Here is a 24,678-nt window from a genome sequence, read left to right on the forward strand (position 1 = left end):
GTCTCAGAACACCATGATGAAATTGTGAACAGAGACAGGCCTCCTTTGGAAGGGAGAGAAGAACATAATGGGATTCTTCATAGAGGGGTTTCTATCATCAGGAGAGGAACTGGATTTTTAGGACAATCCATTACCACAGTGTCTAACATGTGCAAGTTAGCAATTGTGGCTATTCGTCCCATGTTCTGGAAAATGGTCCAAGAGGTCAGACATTATGTGGCACACATGATGTCACATGCTGTAGGATGTACTTGCGTTTGCCTTTGCATTTTATTGTTCTTGGTCAACAAAATTCAAGCTATATTAATTTATTTACTTTCATTTTTAACACAATACCTTTAATTTTCCTCTATGGAAATGGAAAAGGTGAAGACAAACCTAATGTCAGTGCCAACTTTATTTGGCTCTAACTGGACTATGACGATTTTAATAGGGAAATAACTAATAATTGGGGTATAATGGGGTTAATTAGGCTCTTACCATCTCAGTCATGCAAACAACAGTTGAAAACCCAGCCAGTCACGGCAGAAGGCTGCTCCTTCCTGAGCCTGGTTCTGCTGGAGGTTTCTTCCCAACGGGGAGTTTTCATCAGATTGCTGGCCTTGTCTCTAATACTGTAGGGACTACCTTACAGTATTAGAGACAGGCAGCTGTTGTTTGCATTCAAAGCCACATAAATAAACTTTTTTTTTCATTTAACAAGTATATTTGAGGGACCCTCAGCATGTTCAGCATTTTTTCAGCTGTCCATTTTGCTTTTCCAATTTTTCTGTTTAACTTATTACTATTGTGCTAAATCATACTATTTCTGCTATTTCATAAGATTTGTGCTTAATATAGTATTTTCTGCTTTTTATAGGATTTGTGCTTAATATAGTATTTCTGCTTTTTATAGGATTTGTGCTTAATATAGTATTTCTGGTAAATGTAGTATTTATGCTTAATCATACTATTTCTATATATTTCTGCCAGGTCCCCAGCCAGCCAATCATATCTGAGGTCTTCCGTTTCCTCTCTCGTCATATCTCAGTGACGGTTGTACAAAGAGCAATGAAAATCGCAGTCAAAGTACACCAAAGCTGATTCAGCCAGTACAAAAATTAAGCTTCTAGTCCACCTAGTTTTTGAGTTACACAACATTTTGTAACTCCAAAAAACGGCGTTTTTCGCCTCTCACCGCGATCTAATTCTGACTCCTCATCACCCTGTTTTTCAAAGCGGCTCTTCTCTTTCCCAGTGGCGCAGTTGGTAATGACACAGGTCTGCAAGCCAAAGATCGTGGGTTCGATTCCACCTTGGTCAACATGTTTTTTTCCCTACAAATTAATACACTGTCACAGACCAGTAATTCATATTCATCATTTATTACAATTCTGCAAACTTTTATGATTTTACCAGCTTTTCTAATATGGACCTCACATTCTTGTTAACACTCCATGGCACAAATACTCTTCCCTTTAGGCTCTGTGTATGTGTGTGTGTGTATCAATATTTCTCCCATTTTAAAGTATTACTCCTCCATAATTGTATTTCTGTTAAATCAAAGTACTTTTACTACATCTTAGTACTTCTGCTCAATCATAGTATTTCTGCTAAATCATAGTATTTTTGCCAAATCATGATTTTTGTGCCAAATCATAACATTTGTGTTATGTTAAAGTATTACTACTAATTGGAGGAATTTCTGTCATGTTACATGTTACAGTATTAGAGACAGGCAGCTGTTGTTTGCATTCAAAGCCACATAAATAAACTTGAATTCTCAATGAAATGAATGGATTTGATTTGATTCCTTTAACTTCACAGAATCCTTTTACTTCAGTTTTGTCTTCTGCTTCTTGGTAGCAATAATTAAGCTTCTTGCCCCATTCATATGCTCTCCTGTTTTCTCCTAACTGGCATGTCTGACCCGTGGGAGTGCAGACACCACACAGAGAAAGCCTCAGACTTTAAAGCTGGAAACATTTTCAGTGACGTCACAGAACAACGCACCTGCAGTCCACACAGTAGGTGACGTATCATTTAGTTAATCTTATGATTGCCGATCAGGTATGCTTTTAGACTTGTGCTATGTTTGAAATGATAAATGTTACAAGGTCAACAGTAATAAAATAGCTGGCTCCTTTTTTTTTTTTTAAATGAAGGTGATACATGCGTGCAGCTTCATGCATACAGAGATGCTGTCTGACTAACAGGATATGTGTGAAAAATGTGTGAAAAGGAGATTAAAAATTGTGAGACTGTGACGAGAATTTTTGGTCAATGCTGCCACCTACTGGACCCTAAATGGCATGAATACCTCCAAATCACTTTCCTAAAACACCTGATGTCCTCCTGATCAAACGTTCTGCGTAATTAAGCCTAAAGTAAGAGAATTTAATGTTCACTTGAATGTATATTTATTATGATGAGACAGATTTTGAAGGATTTGTTTTTAAATTTATGATTAAAAAGGAGGTCCAATATTCTAAAACTGTCTGAATTATGTACAGGCTTAATGCAATGACTAAGCACACCTGTGGCTTCTGTGGTTTGGATAAAACTGGGGGCTGCCAAAGTGAACTAATGAATTTAGTATTTTGATGAAATTTTAAAATAAAATGAAATGATGTTTCTCACCTTACGGAGCAATCAGACTCCTGCGTGGACTGACAACCAACTCAAACCACCAGCAAACAATTAGCTATGGCTTGGACTGAACCAAATGATGGGTGAGCACTCAGATGCTCTAATTAGTGCTGTCAAATCCAGAAAAGTGGAAAATAGGTGCATGCTGCAGGGGGGGAAAGAAAGCTTAATTGACAAAACTATTATTGCTACCAAGAATTTCATCATGGTGTTCTGAGACTCTTTGACTAGGTCTTAGGTCTGAGATCCTGGATTCAGCAGGGTCTGCTGCATCTCGATTTGAATTTTCCCATAGCTGATGTCTTTGAATCACAGAAGGCTGCTGCTGTGTATATGTTCAGGGTGAAGAATTTCACACACTTGGTTTAAACCGCTATTCTGATTATGCTGTCCTCTGCAGCTGCTGAAGCGGGGTTCAGGTATATGCTGATCTGGCAATGGTACCTCATGTTCCGCGTGTAAAATTTGGTTACCACAGCGAACTTCAGGTGCCTCGCATACAGTTTGGTCAGCAGTGGGTGAACGTTGGTCATCAAATCCCAACGTTTTTCTCATAATTTTGTGAGCATAAGTGCCCACAGTGCAAATCGCGCCCCAAACGGAGTTTGACATGTTTACAGATGACGAGTTCTCTATTGCTTTCCTTAATTCTTGCAGTATTGTACGATTGAAAGACGTGATTTATTTATATTTGCTAACTACAAGCGCAAGATTAATGAAAACTATTTTCTAGGTGCGGCCGTCCTAAAGGTAAACTGTGTTAAAGCACCTCTATTTATAGACTCATGTGGCAGAGATAGTGACGTCAACCGTCACGGGAGACTGTGACGTGCGGTCGACCGTCACGTCACAGTCTCCCCTTTGAGAAGATCAAAGGATCAAAGAATAGCTCCGTGTCATTTCGCGCATGCTCAGATCATGCGCATTGAAATGAACGGGATATTTATTTATTCATTTTAAATACCTTGCTATATAACAAAGGCGACTGCGCACTCAAAGGACGAGGAGAGTTCAAAATAGGGCTGTTCGATATAACGACACATATGGATGACGATATGAAAAAGTCTATCGCTTCATATTACGGCAATATTTTTTTCATGGTTTTTATGGCTGTATCCCAATTCAGGGTCTGCAGCCTTAAAGTACGCAGCCTCAATGGTCCTCAAGGGCCGTGTACTCAAAGACCGCTAAGGCCGGAAGTGCGAGGCTTGTGAAATGGGACGGTCTAGCCTCCGTCGCGCTGCCCAGGTTGCCTAGCAACCATGATAGCTGGAAACGTGTGGTTGACAGAAATTAAGGAGAACATATTTTGTTCGTTTGTTTCTACATGAGCTTTGTGTGATTTAATAAGTATCTGAGGCTGAGACCACAGGACTGTAAAACATGATTGTTGCATGCTTGCATATTTCTGAAAACATCTTAGTGGTGTGGCAGCCATGGGTTGAGCCAGCCCTGCAAACCCTGTGGATGGACGATGCAGTGGACAGTGGGAGGAAGCATCCTAAAGCTCTCTTTGCAGACCAGCCTGTGCGATTCTCCACTCGCCGACCAGAAAAGGCAAACGGCGGGTCTCAGTTGCAGCACTACATCGTGCAGGTAGCTGTTCAGGAGACACTTGTGCAGCAAGCCTGGCTCAGACACAGGTTCCTGAAAGCTCCCCGTCTGCACCTGTGCCTTCAACTGTTTCGGCTTGTCCTGCTTGTGCCGCCTCCTCTCCTTCTTCTTGGTAGACATCAAGTGTTGCCACACAGATATTATGTGGAGGATGCAGCAGGCCCCCACAACTTTGGGAGGAAACAGAGGCCGACCCTCAAGGGCTCACAAGAAGATGGAGTGCCAGCGTGTTTTGAGGATGCACAAAGTAGGATCTTTAATATTTCTGGCCTTTGCTGAGCTCTGGCTCTGCTAGTTTCACTGTTTCTCTGTTGGGGAATCCTCTCACACTCAAACTGTGAAATATGCTCCACTCCAGTCCACTGAATGGCTGTGGAAAATATGAAAGAGGACATAACTTTACACATTAACTTCTAACAATTTAAGCCCAAAGAGTCATCCTGAGAAATGTCATTTAATATGCAGCATTTCATTATCACGTTAAAAAACAAACAAACCCCACATACTGCTTAAGTTGCTGCTCTTTGAGATTAAAAGATCTCATTACATTAACAGAAACACTGACATCCCTGCTCTACAGCTTTGCATTCAGGGGGTGTCCTTGTCACAAAGATCAATTCAGACACTGAAATCTTTTCAATTTTCTTTTTTTATTAATTTAAAATTTTTGCCAGATGTCAAACACAAAGTATAGATATCAGCACCTTGGAATCTACTGTGATGGCTTAAAAAAGTTGGAGGTCCAACAGCTTTGTATTGAAGCTCCCTCACACCTACAATTAAAATTTTAGTGTTGAAAATAATACATTTTATCTGTCAATACAAATGTCTGAGAATCTTTACCAATAATGCACCATTACATTTTGATCACTTCAGCTGTTGGTTATCGGCAACTGCAAAAGTTACCAGCCTGGCAGAGGGCATTTCATCAAAACAAAGCTTCTTAGAAAGTAACACGTCTATGACCTGGATAGAAAAGAACCACAGACTGAATACAAAGGATGGATTGTAGCCACTGAAATGAGAAAGAAAGGGCAAGCCTTTGCTGTTCCAGGACAGCAGGAGCTGAATGTAAAGGAGAAAAAGTGGAGGGTTTGGATGCTACGTCCATCTTTTGCATACAGTCTATCATCTAAACAGAGAGGCAAGTGACCTGCAACAGTCATCAGTGTTTCAGGAGCTTTTTAAAGGCGACGTATTACACATAAGAGCCAGATAAAATGAGCTGTTATGAAGAGTGTTTAAGAGAATTTCTGCTCTGCACTGGTCTAATTGCAGCTTTGACCAAAGTCAACAATCATTGTCTTACCACTTTGTTCAATCATCATCATTACATTCATGGGGCGATCGTGGCTCAAGAGTTGGGAGTTCGCCTTGTAATCGGAAGGTTGCCGGTTCGAGCCCCGGCTTGGACAGTCTTGGTCGTTGTGTCCTTGGGCAAGACACTTCACCCGTTGCCTACTGGTGGTGGTCAGAGGGCCCGGTGGCGCCAGTGTCCGGCAGCCTCGCCTCTGTCAGTGCGCCCCAGGGTGGCTGTGGCTACAATGTAGCTTGCCATCACCAGTGTGTGAATGTGTGTGTGAATGGGTGGATGACAGGTTGTGTAAAGCGCTTTGGGGTCCTTAGGGACTAGAAAAGCGCTATACAAATACAGGCCATTTACCATGAACCAGGCTTATAGCAGCTGGTATTCTTGTTCATCTAAATACAACAAAACCCCCCAGAGAGATAACATAAACTGATTAATATTACTATCAATTTCCCTTCAAGTCCATCATACATAATCAAAGCAAACCCTGGAAAATAACAACCTAAAGAAAACACTGATGATATAACTGCAATTGTGCAATATTTAGAGACAAGTTATCTGCTGTGGTCACACAATGCTCTCTTAACACTGTAATAAAACTTAACTCATGGATCAACATGTGGCATACACCAATCAGGCATAACATTATGACCATTAGCAAAGTGAGTAACACTGATTCAGACTATTCAACACGGAGGCCACACCTGGCATCTTGGTGCCAGATATCATGTGATGGGTCAGGGCCGCTTTGGCAGCAAAAGGGCGACCAACACAGTGTTAGTTAGGTAGTCATAATGTAATGCCCGATTGGTGTATCTGAAAGACTGAAATGAGACAGAATAAGGAGCCTTTCGTTCAATAAAGGTCAACCTGACAGAGAGAAATAGCAGAGCCTTAAAATTTTCCATGATAGAGGACGTTTGTTCTATAAATTATTACATTATTTCTCCAAGAAGGAGCTGAGGCCGCTTTTACCTTAATGCTACATAAAGTATAGTTGTGTATCGTTTAGGGAGTGGGTATGTTTTGGACAGCTAAACCTGAGGTTTCTTTGTGAGCCACTTCCCCGTCTTTGTGGTTTGTTGAAAACGAAATGTACAGTGGCTGCAGCTCCTCTCTGGAACCACGCTGTTAGACAATAACTAATTACATTATTTCTCCAAGAAGGCGCTGAGGCTGCTTTTAGCACGGCGGGCCTTCTCTATGCTCTCAAAGGTTGGAGTCCCTTGAGGTAACTGTAGACGGTCATTTTCAGTCTCCATGATATTCTCAGCTTCCCCTAAAGACATCATGAAAAACACATTTAATGGGTATAATTAGTGACTGCAATCTTTTTTAAAAATGTCATTAATGAATAACTAAACACAATATTTGTTAAACATTTAGATGCATTATTTGGTAAACAGTAAGGTCCATTTGGACAGAGATTTTTTTTTTTTTTTAGCATTTTGGTTCTGTTCATTACCACAATTAATTTTAAATATAACAACTTTAAATATAATTAGAAGAACAATACTGTGAATGCTTTTCAAGCATTCACACTAATTAACTCAGATCCAGTTGAACTGCCGACTGTCAGCCTTAATTCAGTGGGTTGAACAAAAAGATTGCACAAAAATGTGAGAACTAAAATGCAATCCCATCATTTCAGGACATCAAAAGTAACTGGACAAATAAAATAAAATGTATTCATTTGAATCGTGCTAATGCAAGCGCCACACCTCAAATCAACTCCAGGGCTTCTATCTGCTTAATTGATAATGACATAACAAAGGAAGTGCCCACACCTGCCCATGAAATAGCCTTTCAGTCAAATGTCCAATTACTTTTTGTCCCTTTAAAAAGCGGGGGGCACACGTTAAGGGGCCGGAACTCCAAAACCTTCATCCGATTTGAATGTGGATTTTCTCATATGAAAGCTGGGCGTCTACACATTATATAGATGCCCATCATAGCGGAAAGTGGAAATTGTTTTGGTAAACAGACACTATTCATGTATTTAAATATATATATGGACCTAACTGTATATTAGAGCCTGTGTTTTCTGGATATAGTGAGTCTGTGTTCTGCTGTTCAAAGTAAAATAATCCTCTAAAACCAAAGCAAAGAATCACTATATAATGCTTGATAAGGATTTATTTACCCGTCTGTGCACCCTCTTTTTAAATGTTAAACAGGTTTCCTTAAGATGATGATGCCTGTAAGTGTGTAGCTTTACCTCTCATACGATTAATAAGCGTTCCATAGGCGCTGTCCATCTGGTAGGCAAATATGAAACTGAGAGGTATGATGGGAGCCAGCATGCCTGGGTTCTTTCTTTTAATAGCTCTAAAGAAAAATGATGATAAACAGAAGACAATATTTAACTGCAAAGATAAAAGCACAACACAGAGATGAGTCTGTGTGTGTTTGTGTCAGATCTTTGTGAGGTGTTAGAATCTCACCCTGCAGTTAGTCCCACTGTGGCCACCGCAAAGAAACTGCCAAAGTATTTCAGAAACTCTCTGGACCAGGCGATCTGCATCGCCATCTGCCGCTCTCTCATCTGGTTCTGCATCAGAATCTGGCGCTCCATCTGGGCACATGCACGCGCGCACACAGACACACAAAAATAAATTAAGAAGAAATGATGAAATAAAATTTTCCCTGCTTGGTAAGATTTCATTTTCAGTTATAATCAATTTCAGTCAATTACTGTTGATCAGAGCTGTAATAATCATCTGATTCATCAGTTAATTGTTTTATGAGAGTACAGACAGTTTAAAGAGATCTCCATAAGCACCAAAGGCTTAGTACTTTTTAAAAAAAAGCCCCTAAAAACTTGTAGGAAGTGTACATTACGTGAACAGAGATGTGATTAGTTGGGAGCACAGACTGAACTTCTATGTATGCTTGAGAAGTTTCTTTGGAATTTTTTTTAAGTCATGAAACTAAACCCTGGAATCCACTGCTGTAAACATGCCAACTACAAACACTACGCTCTAGGGAAGGAGGAAGTGACAAACTTTTCATCTCCACAATCTGGGTGTTTCGTACTCCTGACATCGACTCTTGGCTGTACACTCTTTAGGTTCAATGGAAATTACAGGAATGACTTCTGTAATTGACAGTGTTTGTTCTTTTAAAGCCAGCATCCGCTGAAACAAACTAGTGAGTAGTCTGAGCACACTTAAGGGTGTCCCCCTTTAACGGCCCATGTTGTGAATGAGTGAAGAATGCAATTATGAAAAGAAAGCATTTCCCGCTCCTCCACACCATGTGTATGAGCTGCAGGAACGGGAAATGGGGTGACACGTTCGCTGAAAGGTCAGCTTTCATGACGGCTTCATCTGGGTCACAAAAAAGGAAGTAAATGGAAGATAGAGGATGTTAAATTTGAATAAACTATCCTGAAACTCACTCCAGCATCTAAGTACATAGATGCTGCAGGGTCTCCATCTTATAAAAATGAAGCAGTTCAATATGCCCATATACACAAATACGTAACATAAGTAAAGATCACTGCACATCTTTGCTCAGCCACCAGTTTCACATTATTAGTTAGTTTGTCTCCAAAGCGCTCAACCTGAAATGGCCCTCTGATGTACTCATTCCTAATCATGTCCTTCATGGTCACTCCAAACAAAAAAATCTTAACATCTTCAACTCTGTCACCTCCAGTTTTCCAAACCACACATCATAGCATCTTAAAAACCTTTCCTTTCAGTCTGCAACTATCCATCACAAATTACCGCTGACACTCGTCTCCACCCACTGTTACTTTGGATGGTTGGATGCTATTTAAACTCATCCACTTTCACTGCCTCTGCTCCTTCAATATTCTGCCCATCTCCCTCTCATTTTTGTGCTGATGCCAAATGACTCATGAGTGTTTATAACAATGAACACTTATAACAACAATAATAATGATAATGTGTCATCTACATTAAAGACTTCAGGGTCTTTGTATAACATTCTTTACCATTTTCTGTTTCTACAGGCTGTTTGTATGGGATAGCTACGAACCCATAAGTGATAAATTAGCCCTATTAGTGTAGATGTGCAATTCAAAACTAGACAAACATATCTGCTGGTGGGAATATCAAAAGGAAAAGATTTGGTTTTGGCAAGCTCAGACAAGCAGCAGACTGTGACTCTGGGACAGGACTGGAAAAAGCAGAAATGAACCAACGCAGTCTGAGGGTGACATTTGTGAAGGGTGCAAGTATGAACACAAAGCGGGACACTAACTTGAAAACAGATGCACACAAATCATCATGATCTACACATTGGAAGAAGGAAAAGAAACAGATGTAACATGTGAGAAAGAAAAGCAGAGCAAATACATGCGGAAAATATGTGCAGCAGGTATTCCTGATGAATACAAAATATTTCATGTTAGGGTTTTTTTTTTTGTGGATTAAGGTTTTTTTTTTTTTTGCATGTTTGCAAACTTTGACTTTTGGGCACTCTGTATGCTCTCATGCTTTTAAAAATGATTTGTCCAAAATTGGATATGGAGTAATGTTCCTAAATGTACTAGTAAATCCACAAAGAAAGGACTCAAGGAGAAGACCTGAGGCGCCTAACCAATGCTAAGATTTCAATTCTATTGAAATATTGCCAGGGGATTGAAAATAGGCATTTAAAAAAGCATCTTACAGTTACAGTAATTTGGAAAGATTTCAGAAAGCTTTGACCCTCTTTGACTCCATCTTTCCAAAGAAAGTTCCTCCTGCTTAAGACAGCAATATGAACATCTGAGCCCAGTGGCGTATTTCCACAGAAGAATTTCTTTTTGTGACTAAAAATTGAGGAAGAGTGAGGTTAAAGCTGAGTGTATGCTCACCCCAGTCCAGAAGCCATAGCATGATCTTCACCAGGGTAACAAACTTTTTTTCTACCTGTGCAAGTTTCCTCTTTAAGTAGAATCACAGTGGTACCTGCTGTGAAATCACTTTGGGCTGGTTTTTGACTTTGGTGTGTAGTAATACTTAAACACTAAAAGAAAGATGGTATGCGTGTCGTCATTAGGACAGGGGTTTGTGTCAGTGTGTGGGACAAAGGAAGTAACGCACAGTGATCACACTACTCAGACAATGAGCAGTGTAGTTAATTACCTCCTCCAGAGAGTAGTGGGAAAGTAGTGGGTCTAAATGGATTTGGTTGTAGTCATAGAGATTAAAAATGTTTGCAGACCTACAGTTGCTGTGGATGTCTCCTGTACTCATGGAGCTGATACAAAAATAATGCAAATAAACAAGTGCACAATTTAAACTTAGTCCGACATCATTTCAGCATCTGCAACTAGTACAATTTCAAAGTATGAAGGTAAAACCTTTTGGTGGGAAGGTTTGGGGCAATTTTATGTGTTAAAAAATAATTAAAAATCTGCTTTTTTTTTTTTTTTGCTTTTTCACTTTCACCATCTTTCACTAGTGAAAGATGTCACAGCAGAGGTCAGAGGTGATGTGCGAGTGGGTGCACTTTCACTCACCTGCAGCCGTGCATTCGTTAGCATGAATTCTTGTTGCTTTTTTAAATTGTCATCCATGGATTTGGACAGCAGGACACCCATGGCTGCGTTGGCGTTTCTGTGAATTAAACACGCAGTCATTCAAACGTGCTGCTCTGCTCTCATCACAACAGCAAACAAAATTCCAGAGTCGGGCTTAGAAAAGCCACCTGCTTCAAACTGGATTTGTTTCAGCATGTAGTGACCTCTTCAGTCCTTCAGTGTCTCTTCACTTCAGCTTTAGCTTTAAGCCTCAACTCATTTTAAGCTTTCCCGTTAAGTTAGCGAATAACAACACGACTACTGTCTTTAACCTAAATGAAACTGTTGTCCGTATAAACTTTTATATTTCATGACAAGTTGGCGAACTTAAAATAAAAGCTTTACATACCCCAAACACTTTGAAGACTGTAAGCTAAATGCTGGGGAAAGGACTCCGGAGTGGATCGTCAAAATAAAAGCCACGCGCACTGCCTTTTTAGCGGAAGGAAATGACGTCTTACTTCCGGCTAAACTAACTGTTTTTTTTTTGTTTTATTCATTCATTTATTTGCATTCGAAATATAAAGAGTAAGTTGAACGAAATGAAAATAATAAATAATAAAACATAAATAATAGAAAACAACAACAACAAAGACTGTAATACAATTAAAACACACAGGAAATAGTTTTTATAGCTTTTCATTTCAGTTTTAATTTTAGTCACATTTGTAAAACACTTATTTTAAAACAAACACAAAAGCAAGTTGACAAGATCAACCAAAACAAAACAAATCTATGATGATTTTGTCAAAGTATAGGAAGGGACAGAATGATTACTTGAAGGCTAAAGTGACTTAGATGGTGTAGTTTGGCTCCCTCTATTGGTTCTCATGGGTCACTTAAATAGTAGCGTTACACGTTGACTCGTTGAATGAATGGCTTGATTTAAGATACGTAAACTCCGGGTGGTGGAGAGTTTTTATTAAAGCAATAATAATAATAATAATAATAATAATAATAATAATAATAATAATAATAATAATAATAATAATAATAATATAGCAGCCTAGTAGTCTCTTAAAACCTTTGGATTGAATGGTAACTGGGTTAATTATACAAGGGTTTTACTTCAGATAGCTTTGTTTTAATCATTGACAGTATAGTTTTAATCTTGAATGATCATCAATGGAAGATCATTCAAGATTCAATGAAAATTATACATATATTAATGCATATGACACCAATTTGTAAGCTAAATATTTAACAGTGTGGATGGTGGATACATGACCAGCAGAGAGAGGGACTGACTTTCAAAATGAATTCCTGTCAGTTTTATTTATTCTTGTATTTGAATAACGGAGTAGCATTAATTTAGCACTAGTAGTGATATAGTTTGAGATATACTCGGAGCTGCGGTGGACTTTGATGAATTCTGAAACTTCTTCTCTCCTGAAAGTGAAACAGAAGTTAAACTGCCAGATGAAATTTCATCTAGTCACGGCTGGAGTTTTTGGACTTTGAACCACCTGAGCCATCAGGTGTGACATGATCCTACCATGAATTTGCGGGAAAAATAGCATCCCATGCTTGTTCTTCTTCAGTTTTCCCCTCTGAATTCATGAATCAAAAGCAAAATGAACTGGACTTATGTGATAGTTTCATGCTGCAGTGACTCATATCAAGCCAAGCTATCATGTACCATCAGTGAATTACAACGGCAGTGGGAACTTCTCATCTGTCACCTTCCTGGCAACTTCACATGACAAATGCTAACTTAAATAAACCGTGTAGAGATATGTCACACAGAGAAGTCACAGTGTTAAGTACATGTGTGAACGGTCGTCACTGCGGACAAAACTTCTCCATATTACATCTGTTTATTTTTCTTTTTGAATACAATAATTTACTTATTAATAATTTTAATTAATTACATTTAAAGGAAAAATAAATAAAAGATGTCATGTCAGTGTTTCAGATATCCTTGCCTCGCCAACACCGTGTCTTTGTCATAGTACCTTTTACAGACAGACAGCTATTTTACCTGTTTTCCGTAAGTGAAAAAGACTGTGAAAATAAAGCTTCTCGTCACATTAGCTGATATTCCTGATTCAGCCAAGAGGTAAGCACATGGGAAACCCAGAAATGTTTTATGGTTCGATGTTATGCAGGTTGGCACAGGATAATGTCTGGATGACACCCTGCTGTATATTCCACATGAGGGATGACTTGACATGCAGGTAAAAATTCCCTCAGATAAGGTTATTTCATTCAACTCCAGCTTTCCAGCTTTCAGCACATGACTTGTTAAGTGTTGTGTAAACATCTTGGTTTTGCGCGTGTGTTGATTTAAACGGTACTTTTTTACAAATACATTTACATGCCAAATGAAAATTCCACAGTATTGACTGCTCTGGGGTATTGAGTCAAATACATGTGGCTTAAACTCATTGGGCAAAATTCTGCTTTGTTTAAATTTACTTGTTAATATTGCACTATGGCTTTTGTGTTTATATGCAATACTTCTCATCAGAGTAGCTGTTATGTTAGGGTGGCATAGTGCTGTCATGGTTAGGACTGTCCCCTCACAGCAAGAAGGTCCTGGGTTTGGGTCCTGCGTGGACTTTGAATGTTCTCCCCATATCTCCCCGTGTGTGGGTCTACACCGGGTATTCCTGCTTCCTCTCACAGTCGGGTGGATGGATGGATAAGAAATGCTGAGGCAGCAGTACTTTCAGAGCTCATTTAACAGCTTCACAACCAAAGGTGGACTCAGCACCCACCTATAGCTCTTCTCATGGTCTTAATGCATGATCACTACACAACTTCATCAGTCAATCGGTCTGTTGGTTGACTTTGAATGATCCCCTTAAAACTAATACGTTGGCTTTGCTATATGAATTTTGCAACCCAACCTAATTTAGATCAAGTAGTTATGTATTTTATCTTATTCTTTTTCTTTCTGGATATTGTTTATTGTTGCCGTCATTAGTAATACTGAAAAAGTAAAACTTTAGTAGAGAAGCTTTGGTGGGATCCAACTTCTTCCAGGAATGTGCCTGATTTACTGCCAGCACAAGAACCAAGCTCTAACTGGAACTGAAACAATGAGCAACACCCTGGTGGAGTCAAATGTCTTCTCCAAGCCCACAAAACACATATAGACTGTAAACGTGTAGACACATAGCCACCTAGGTGAGGGGTTTTTAGGCATGTCCTGCTGGGAAGAAGACATGGGGGAGACCCAGGACACACTGGCCTGGTGGCCTAGGAGGGGATATGTCTCTGCTTAGACTTCAACTCTGATGACCCAGATCCAGAAAAGAAGATCGATAGATGGATAGATTCTGAGTTAAAAACTTAATCAAAGAGTTACAGAGACACTATTAATAACTGTAGTTTTTAGAGGTGTTACGTGATAATAAACTATACTAAACACGTTTAAGGGGAATGAGTATGGCAAACACTGAGCTGAGGTTAATAAGATCATGTCTTGCTCATTACTTACCATCAACAGCGTATTACTATGATGTAGTAGAGGGGAAAACCTTAGGTACTGGCCCTGCTGGTGTTAAGTATGGAAAGGAAGGATAAAGCATTAATAAGTTACTAATAAAGTGATACTGTGCTATTAATAAGCAATTTGTAAATGATAAATATTTAACTTAGCATACTGAAATTAAAATAGTTACATGCAGTTTAAAAAGAACATCTATGAAGACAATGAACAAAAATTACAAAGTATTATAGTATAGTATTTAATTTTTGGTGCTTCAACCCTGAGTCAAAGTATAAAAAAAAGCCAACGACATCATTGATTGATTGATCTTAACCACAACCCATGGTAGTAGTTAATTAGTTTTCTCAAGTCTTGATAACCAGAGAAATGTAACCATTAGCCATTATAAGTGGTACATTAAATAAATAAATAAATACATTTTCTAAGAAAAAAGTCCTTCTTGATTCTTTCCCCCAAGTTATAGAGTTAGGATTATGACCTTAGACCGAGAGTTCAGGTGCTGCTGCTGGAATTTTACTTATTATTTACACTAAAATATTTACACAGCCTATTTTCTTTAAGTAGAGGATATCTTTGCTAACTCTTTCATCACTAATGATGATATTGTTATGAGTTTTACCTGGATTAATATTTACAGTAAGTGGTCAAACTGGGTGATACTAAGGTAGTATAAAAAATTCCCGATAAAGGACGCCATAGTTTGGGAGTCCTGACCACATAGACAGAAACAAGTGCGTTAAAAAAAACCCACAAAAAACTAACCAGTATTAGTTTCGGACACAAGCTACAGGACTCGAATGTTGCTCAATATGTGTTTGCTGATCATTAATGTTTGAGCCACTATATTTGGAGGAGTTTACTGTCGGGAACATTTTGATCGCTTCTTTATCGGTGTGTTACAGTAATCACAAGTCAGCTTCCGTGTGAGCAGCGGAGAGTTAATTTCGAGCCGTCTAAGCTTTCCACGAAAAAACACGCCGTAATTTCATAAAGAAGTTGAGCTGAGTACAGTAAAGGAAGGAGGCGTGGCCACTTCTCCTGCCTTAACTGTTCGAAGGGACTGACGGAGGGAGTTCAGATCACATTTAGAGCTCAAGGAAGAAGGAAATAACTAATGAGAACACAGCTGGCTGTTTTTGAATGACCTACAGGTAAGAGGACATATTATTTATTTAGGACAACTCAAAAATTTATATATATATATACACATATATATTTTTAACACTAGAGCAACACCATCAATAATAACAATATTAATAATGATAAAAATAATAATGTAAAGATATTCTATGTTCTGTATCTTTTTGCATGTACAAATGAGCCATGTACATTTTTTCTGTTTTTACACAGGCCATCTATTTTTGACGTTAACATTTATTTTTGTCTTTGGATTCTGTTTCGACTCATCTGATTTATCTGTGTATGCATACACGTACTCTAAAACTCCCTTACTATCACGTATCAGATAAGACTATGGTTAACCAAACAGATGACAGATCTTAACAATCAGAGTTCTGCAGAACTGTAGTTGTCTTTCCACTTGGGGAGGAAATCCCGGAGAAAATGTCTATTTATATCCTACTTACTCACCTATCAAAGTTGCTTACTGTGTAAGCAAACAAAGATGCTCTTGTACACATTTGCAGTTGCTGTTAAGTTATATTTTTTCCATAGAAGCCTGGTACAGCTACACTTCCAGATATAATGGTGTGGTGGAAAGATGTTTTATGTAGAGAGGTGGGCTGTTATGTGAGGATGGTGCGGTTGAAGTGTGCTGGCATGGCTTCAGTGTCAAAACAAAAACTTCCCTGTGTTATTTTTTCCTGTTATAAAAGATAAAGAAGAGGGAAGTACTTCTTTGGAGCTGAGTCATGCTAGATTGGGATTACCATGTGATATAGTGTCACACAGCTTTTTGCCAAATTAAGAGGCAAACAAGGTCACACTGCACATCTGGTTTTCTTCGGTAAAGTGACTCATGTTTCATCACTAAAGAATCTCAGCATCTGGTAATAATCCCTTTTTTCATCCTCAGATCTCAATGGACTGGGCCCTTATTATAGTTTTACAAGTGTTATTTCAGCCCTCTCTCTCAGGTGGGTGGTAAATACATTTTTTGGATATGTAGAAGCAAAGTCAGAACAATAACTACATATTTGACACGTGAGGCACTTACAGCTGCAGAGTGAGATTATGTAAAAAGTATAAGATGCTTGTAAACATTTTAAGACTGGAGTGTTTACCTTCATCTTGGCATTATTTTGTGTCATTTCCGTGCAGTCTTATTCACTGTTGAGGCAGAGCAAAGCATGTATACGTCAGAGTTTGGAGAAAGTGTCGTGATGGGCTGCAAGTTCAACCCTAAACCCTCCTATCCTCATCCTGACCTGAACGTGACCTGGCACTGGATCAACTCTGACTCCGTTCAGGACGTGATCCGGCTGGATAATGGCGTGCCGCGCTCGGAATCTCCAAAGTATCGGGGACGAGTGCAGCTTCTGACCGAGGAGCTGGCGGAAGGCTGGGCTAAGCTGAAGGTAATTCCTGGCACTGAGCTACTCAGACTTACATAACACATGTTGGACGGCTTACCACTTAATTCCTACTAACTTTACTCCGAGCATTAAGCTTGTTTAAACTTGCCAGCTCTTCTTCATCTTTTTAAAAATTACTCTCAACAGGTTTAAATTCCCTAGAAAGTGCCACAGGATAACTTTACTGGAACTTTACAGGGGTGTATACTCATAAAATGACTAAGTCTGTTTAATTTTTTATATTATAGTACAGAATAAAACCCTAATAAGAGAGGCAGAGGGAGGGATAGAGCTGAAAAGTTTTCCATTTTGGTTTCTTTAAGAGGGCATAACAGAGGACTCTTGTTCTTTTGTCACTTTACAGATGTCCAGTCTTAGAATCAGTGACGCCGGGAAGTACCAGTGTGTGGTTCATTCAGCGGATGGAGCCGACTATAAAACTATAGCCTTGTCTGTTGAAGGTGAGAAGTACATGTGTTGCAGTGTAGGCCTGTTACTTTTCTTTTCTGAAGATTTCACAAGCATTGTTCTGGGAATGGTCTCGTAACTGCCAAAGCGCATGGTCATTTCTGGCCAGTTAAAGTTTCACTCAAACTGAAAATGAAATAAAGACCACTATTAGTCAATTTTGTAAAAAAAAAAGAGAAAAGAAAAAAGAAAACAATCTTTGACAAACTCAGCACATGCTGTTATCAATCTTGCGTTACAATAGAACGTCATTTTCTTCCCTAGCATCTTATAAATCAGTGACCAAACACATTGAGAGGGCAGCAACAGGTGATGAGGTCCTGATAACCTGCCAGTCTGAGGGATACCCTAAGTCAACGGTTGAATGGCAGAATGGAAACCTGAAGACACTCAATCCCAACACCACTGCTGAATCAACACCAGACCAGATTTTTAGAATCACCAGCCAGATAAAAGTCAGCTCATCAGAAAAAAACAACTACACCTGTAAATTTACAAAAGACGGCAGCTCTGCAACAATTTATATTCCAGGTAAGCGTTCGTTTCCAGTCTTGAAATGGTACATGGTATTTACATGTCCTCCTGCGTGTGCATGAGAGTTAGATGCAGCTTATAGCTGTGCCTTTGAGATCAAAAGGAGGGCTTCCTTTCAGGAAGGCGTTGCAGAAGTGGATTTCTTCCAAAACAATACTCACAATATTTAACAGGAAGGGGGATGTAACATAATCCCAGCTTTTCCAGGTGGGAATCATCCAGCTGTACTGTGTGCCTCCTTTAAAAAAAAGGAGAGAAAAGGCTCCAACATTACATACTGTGCCTGTTTAACTGATCAGAAAGTGAAATAGATTTTTTTTAAACAGTCCCCAAAAGAGCAGACGACACTAAAGTTTAAGTGAAGCTCTAAATGTTCAAAGCTACCACAGGAAATATGTTCTCATAACCTGTGTTCCTGTCATCACCAACTTCCTGTTATGATTAGAATTTTGATTTGTACATGTTGGCTTTTATCCCCACCCTACATCAAACTGCAGAGACTTAGATATGTAGATATGATTCCCCCACTTTTTCCACCGCTTTCCTGGAATTCAAAGACCCTCCCATGTGTTTCTGTGAAGCCGGTGGGTGGTGTGTGTCTGGTGTGTGGATGTAGGTGCGTAGCAAATCTTCAAATGTGAGACTTTTCCGTGTCTGCATGTAGGGTGCTCATTGTTTTCACACCAATATGGAAAAAATATATATTTAATCATAACACGTATCGAAACCGTTTCACTTTTAATTTGCTTTGCGTGTGTCATATTTATTTCTTTGATGAAAAACTAGCCACATTTTCCCATGCGGTATTTCCCACAGGAAGCTTTATTGTAAGTCATATTGTAATGATAAACACAAAAGGGTTTAATGATGATCCTGTTGAGGGAAATGAGAAATATATTTTAATTCATTTCTTATACATATAAAATGTTCAATGCTAGAGTAAGAGAAATGTATTTTTAATACAAGAACAAATAAATAAATACATAAAATATGTGAAAGAAGACATTTTTATGTGATCATATCTGCCATTGCACCAGCATAACGAGGCACTATAGCTGCCATAAGGTTTTGTCCTTGACCAGCAAAGGGGAAGTTTGTGGTTATATGCCTTTGGTATGTTTGGTTATTTCCAGAGCGGCTAAAATTGCTAAAGCATAGATATTACCATGAAATACTAATCCCACAATGTTTTGACTCTTTTCACAGATGAAATACCACTTAGTCCTGCAAAAAGTGATGCTGTCATCATTATACTGTGCATAGCAGTGATAGTGGCATTCGTCTCTGTCGGAGTGGTCACCTATCGACGACGAAAAGGTAACCAATCAGTCCCTCAGTTCAGCACAGACAGGAATGCTTACATATCCTGTGTCGTGCTGCAGACAGAAATGTTGGTTTCAAACAAAATGATGGGTAACAATTTAGTGAGGTGTTAAAATACCACAGATAGCAGCAGTTATCTTGAATAATGGGCTTAGATAAAAACAGTTATCTCAAACAATGGATACTTTGCAAGATATTTAAGAAACAAATTCAAAATGAAAGCCAGTCATCTTGCAAAACCTGTAATACAACATGTAGGTGATCTTAATGCAAACCTGCATTTCCCTTTGCCACAAAAACAGACAAAGTATTTAACACCTCGCTGCAAATGCTCGCTCTGGTTTCATTTTAAACATTCAGTAAAACTGCATAAAATGTGCAACGACAGAGCTGACATCGGCTAAATGATTTTAACTTTAATGCCCAAGAAAAACCAAAACTTTGTTGTTGGTCTTGTGCCAAACAGCTCACAGACAATCTGAATTCATTACTCAGCACTGCAAAACGTATCTTTCCTGTGTCAAAGGCTGCGCAGCTCTGACTGGGAAAAAAAGAAAAGAAAACAACACATGCATACTCCCGGGAACACTGGTGACACTGTAGGTCATGTAAAAGAGGAAGCATCTGTGAACGTTTCAGGAGGTTCTTGTCCGATTTGTTCTATAATGCTTGTGATTTGAACAAAACTTTGCTGGAAATTCTTTAGCATGTGACCTGCAGTGTTTTTTTTTTTCTTTTTCGTGTGACCATGACTTAGCTTTTTACATTCTACTGCGTTTCGCAACTATCAGACCAGACCGGCTAGATTGTGGGAAACACCCAGTGTGGTTTTGGTTTATCTACAAGGGGAATTCAAAGCTAATTGTAAACGCATGGGTGATTTTTTTCAGCACGAGTTTATATTATTGTTCACACACCTCACTCAAGTTCACTGGAAAACTTATTAAACATATTTTCACATATGAATGTGTAAAAATGACGTTTTACTTACAGATAGATCAGGAAACTGTCACACAGTTATCAGGAAGGCATGGATCTTTATTGTGGTGCTTTCAAGAGCATATGATAATATTGGACATTTTGAGGAATAATTGAAACTTCAAAGCCAAAATATTAGAATCAGAATCACAGAGACTTTATTAATCCCAGAGGGAAATTGAGTGATCATATCTGCCATTGCACCAAGCACTGATTTAAAATAAAGTGTAGAAACAGACATATCGATACAAAAATATAGAGAAATACAGAGATATAGGTATAAATATACGTACCTATTTTAGCAAATATAAGATCAATTAAAGAATGTATAATTCAAAACAAACCAAACCCAACAACCTCCATACATTCAGTGTATCAGTGCTTAAAGACTACATCACCTGCTGTACCAGTACGTTGCATTAAAGTGCACTTTTTTGTTACAGGGTCCCACAATCACAGCACTCACAGCACCAGGAACCTCCTGGAAAGACCTGCTCCTACCGCTGCTTCCCGTGAGTTCAGTGGTTATGTTTTTATTGCTGTTTTGCTGTTGAATTTCTACACTGGTTATAAATAAAACTGAGTTCTTCAGTGTTTTTCTTTTTATCTTACTGTCCTCCGTGTTGTCATATTTCTAACAATGCTGTTCCGTCCTGTCAGGTCTGAGAAGTTATGACGACAACTATGAGAACGAGATAGCTCCTTGTAATGAAGGTAGGTAGCTTATCAAGTTGAGAAATATAGTTTACAGGATTTATGTGCCACTGAAAGATTATCTGAAAAGAAAGACCTGCAGGATATTTCACATCTTCAGCAAATGACTGACTGGACTTCTTTTTGTCTCCAGGCGACGTTGAGGAAAATCTGGGGTTGAATGTGAAAACGCATTACTCAGAAAGCTTTCTCAGTGCAGAGCGAAGGAATCAATGCACCACTTTCAGTGCGGAGGAGCTGCCTTGCAGACTGCAAAACAAGTGAGTCATAAATACATGCGTCCAAAATGATTGGGAAATAGACGACTATGCATTTATCCGATATCATTTCCCGTACACGCAGCCTTAAAAAAAAATTGTTCTTCTTTCCAGAAAATCGCATACAATGAATCCTCTTTTCGTTTACTTGCAACCACCCAGCATTGTGCAGAGCTGTGTGTGGCGTGCTACATGAAGTCATCTCAATTAGTGTTCTATTAGGTAGTGGTCCTTGTTAGCAGTAACACCATCCTCTATGAATCTACAGTAATGGATATCACATTTAAAAAATAATGAGGTTATTGGATTTTTAGGGGTTATTAATCAGAATCAGAATACTTTATTGATCCCTGGGGGAAATTATTTTTTGTTACAGTGCTCCATTATAAACCAACATTAAGACAAGACAGACAATACACTAACTAAGAATAGTACAATATATACGTATGTGAGAGATACACATATCGACGGGGCCGGGTTATGTTAAAAAGTATAAATGGTTATACTTTGTTCATTGGTTCAAAGGTACCCCACACTTCTTTTTTGGTTGCTTGTTTGTTCTGGTATATTTTTCATTTGAACTGTTATTCTGCCAGAGTACTCATATTAACCAGATGGCATTGAACGCCCCATTGGTGTGTTAGGAAAACTCTTTTGTACATATGTTCCTTGAAGGGGTTTTGGAGTGGTTCTTTTTCCACCGCAGAAAAGGGCTAGGAGTCGGAGAGGAGCTGCTGTATGTTTTTGTTATGATCGGATTGTGAAATAAAGCAGATACAGTGAGAAAGCAACTCCAGGAGTCATCCCTGCCTTAAAGCTGCAACACGTATATATACATACATAAGTCACTCATAAAGACAAGTTTATGGTCACAATTAATTTATTGTGTGGACTTCAACTAAATTTGTGTTGTATATTCAGCCACAGCCTTCGATTACTTACAGATTTAACTTAATGAAATGCTGGGTTTAAACACAGTTCCTGTGACAGCTAAAAACTTTTTATAATACACAAAAGGGAATGACCATGGCATGGCAAGGCTTTTGTTTTCTTTTTTTTGTTCCTACATTTGTGTTTGCGAACAGTACTTCTGCCTATTTAATGCTAATTTATGATAGTTGACTGACATTGTCATGGCTATCGGTTTATCCAAGGCAGCAGTTGCGAAATCAGTGAGCGAGCTTGTGAAGCTCAGCTCAAGAACATTTTTTGAATGCACTGATAGCTACAGTACATGACGATGTATCGCAGTAAAGTTTTTAAATGCAAACGTTGTTATGCAGAAGTCACTGTGAGGTAAAGTAAAAGTAATCTGTAATAAGCCCAGGATCTCGAAAAAGAACTTAAACCTCACAGCCACACCATGCTCTAAATTTGTTTGGGGTTTTGTTGACTTCACAATCTCGACTTTGCTTTTTTTATTTTCAGTGAAGGCCACCCTGTGAATCTTCCTGCTTTACTCCCGGGTCCTGGTGAGACATTTTTCCTTGAGGGACTTCCCGGAAGCGGGAAAACAACTGTAGCCCACATCCTGATCTCATCCTGGACTGAATGGCCCACAGATTCCCTTTCCAACTTCCTCGACCTCAGCGCACTTCATCTTCTCTTATATGTTGACTGCAGCTCCGTGAAAGACGACTTGTTTCAGGAGATAACAACTCAGCTTTCACTCACCAAAAATATATCAACAGAAAAGTTGAGAACTCTTTTAATCACATCTGGCAAGGCTCTGCTTTTGTTGGACAGCTACAAAGAAGGAAACCAATATTTCGACGACTCATTAAGGAAGTTTCTAAGTGAACGAACAGGTTGCAGGGTGCTGGTCACGGCCAGCCCAGGACACTGCCCCGTGCTCAGGCAAACGGTTGGGAATGAAGGAGTTCGAAAGCTTCAAGTACAACCTGCAAAGTACTGAGTTTAAAAATAATATTGTGACCAAAAAAAAAACACTGTACATGAGTTAGATTTTTAACAAATGAGGCAAGAGTTTTGTGTGTGTGTGTGTGTGTGTGTGTGTGTGTGTGTGTGTGTGTGTGTGTGTGTGTGTGAGAGAGAGAGAGAGAGAGAGAGAGAGAGATAGGCATTTAGATTTTTTATAAGCCCAGATATGCTGCAGAATGTATGTACTGCATGATGATGTGTATTCAAAGTGATGCTTGGGAAGTTATAGACGTGCAACAAATTATAATTTTGTATTCTTTGTTGTCTTGTTTGTCACTTTCATTACTGTGCAATATGTTTTTTCAAAATTCTTTTAGAGAAAGTACATCATTGTTACTGGAAAAGCTGCATAGTGAAAGCAGTGATAAGAAACTGGTGTTTGCAGAATCTATGAACGCGGCAATTAAAATCGCCTTTTTCAATACATGTAACAGTTCAGATACAGCAGTGGTTTCTGTTTTAGCTCAGTGTGTGTGCATGAAAAAGAGAAAGGTCATAGTTAAGGCATCAGCTAGACTGCAATCAAAGCAGCAACAGCTTCTCTCTGGTGTCAAGAGTAAGAGGAAGTGACACTTTGAGTGTTCCTGACAAGAGATCATTTATGCCAGTAACATTTAATTTAAAAAAAAGAAAGGGTCTTTTTTTAAATTCTTTTTTTAAAATTTTTGTAGGTTCTTCATTTTGTGGAAAAGCTAGCATGTTTACAAAATTTCAAATGGCATCGAGCCAGTAACTTCTCTCAGCCCTGATCTGTTGCACTGGTCGACATCATCTTTTACTAAACTCGATTGTGCGCTTTTTCGCTACGGCTGGTGACTTTACATGATCTCAAAAAGTCCTGAGTCAGCAGTAAACAGCATGTTGTTGTTTCGTTTATCAAATGCACAAAAAGCGATGAACGTTTGTGTGGTAAATAGAGAAGTGAAAGAAAACATGCTTTAAATAAGAGAATGATATCCAAATAATGTGGCTTACTGTAGTTTACAGTCACACACGTGATGTGCGATTAACACTGCAACAAAACAGACGGGGAAATATTCCACCAAAGTAGTTTGTTGTCTTTAAGCTAATACACAACTAAAATGTGATTTTAAAAAAGGAAACTCAGCAGAGATGGGTTTGTAGAAAGCTAAAACAAGACCAAATCCCTAAAGACTCATCACATAATTTTACATGTAGGGAAGAAGGGCCTGAATCAGGGAAGCATCCAAGCAATTTGTCATTTAGCAGCCATAGTAGTTAAACCCAGTAAAAAAAAGAAATTTAAATTGTTGTCACAAAAAGACCTCATATGTTTGCTTTATTTCCCCATTTGGCAGTTGATTGGCTCGGTTTCCTGACAGATTTTTTTGAGAGTCCAGGATGTACAAGAAGTGTCTAAAAGA

At 38.8% G+C, this 24,678-nt stretch overlaps 2 protein-coding genes across 3 annotated transcripts; one reads left to right on the plus strand and one right to left on the minus strand.

The window, feature by feature from the left end:
• Window positions 1–4,873: 4,873 nt before the first annotated feature.
• Window positions 4,874–11,531, minus strand: LOC146665960 (plasminogen receptor (KT)-like). 2 transcript variants are annotated; one of them, XM_085413764.1, is made up of 5 exons: window positions 11,437–11,531; window positions 11,028–11,124; window positions 7,996–8,126; window positions 7,770–7,879; window positions 4,874–6,830 (listed from the first exon to the last, which is right to left on the minus strand). In XM_085413764.1, exons 2-5 carry the CDS (start codon window positions 11,106–11,108, stop codon window positions 6,703–6,705), a joined length of 450 nt encoding a protein of 149 aa, XP_085269890.1. In that variant the 5' UTR covers window positions 11,109–11,124; window positions 11,437–11,531; the 3' UTR covers window positions 4,874–6,702. The 2 variants fall into 2 exon arrangements, with proteins under 2 accessions (XP_085269890.1, XP_085269891.1); XM_085413765.1 differs by lacking the exon at window positions 11,437–11,531 and adding an exon at window positions 11,216–11,410.
• Window positions 11,532–15,616: 4,085 nt separating this feature from the next.
• On the plus strand, window positions 15,617–24,352 carry LOC146665961 (coxsackievirus and adenovirus receptor homolog). Its single transcript, XM_085413766.1, has 10 exons — window positions 15,617–15,695; window positions 16,580–16,640; window positions 16,825–17,081; window positions 17,443–17,539; window positions 17,811–18,077; window positions 19,287–19,397; window positions 20,825–20,893; window positions 21,042–21,095; window positions 21,229–21,355; window positions 22,781–24,352. The coding sequence occupies exons 2-10, from the start codon at window positions 16,586–16,588 to the stop codon at window positions 23,265–23,267; spliced, it is 1,524 nt and encodes a 507-aa protein (XP_085269892.1). The 5' UTR covers window positions 15,617–15,695; window positions 16,580–16,585; the 3' UTR covers window positions 23,268–24,352.
• The last annotated feature ends 326 nt before the right edge of the window (window positions 24,353–24,678 follow it).

Source organism: Rhamphochromis longiceps, linkage group LG7 (genome assembly GCF_057381845.1).
Source record: "Rhamphochromis longiceps isolate RC_006_pf linkage group LG7, R_longiceps_female_GT1.1, whole genome shotgun sequence".
NCBI lineage: Eukaryota > Metazoa > Chordata > Actinopteri > Cichliformes > Cichlidae > Rhamphochromis > Rhamphochromis longiceps.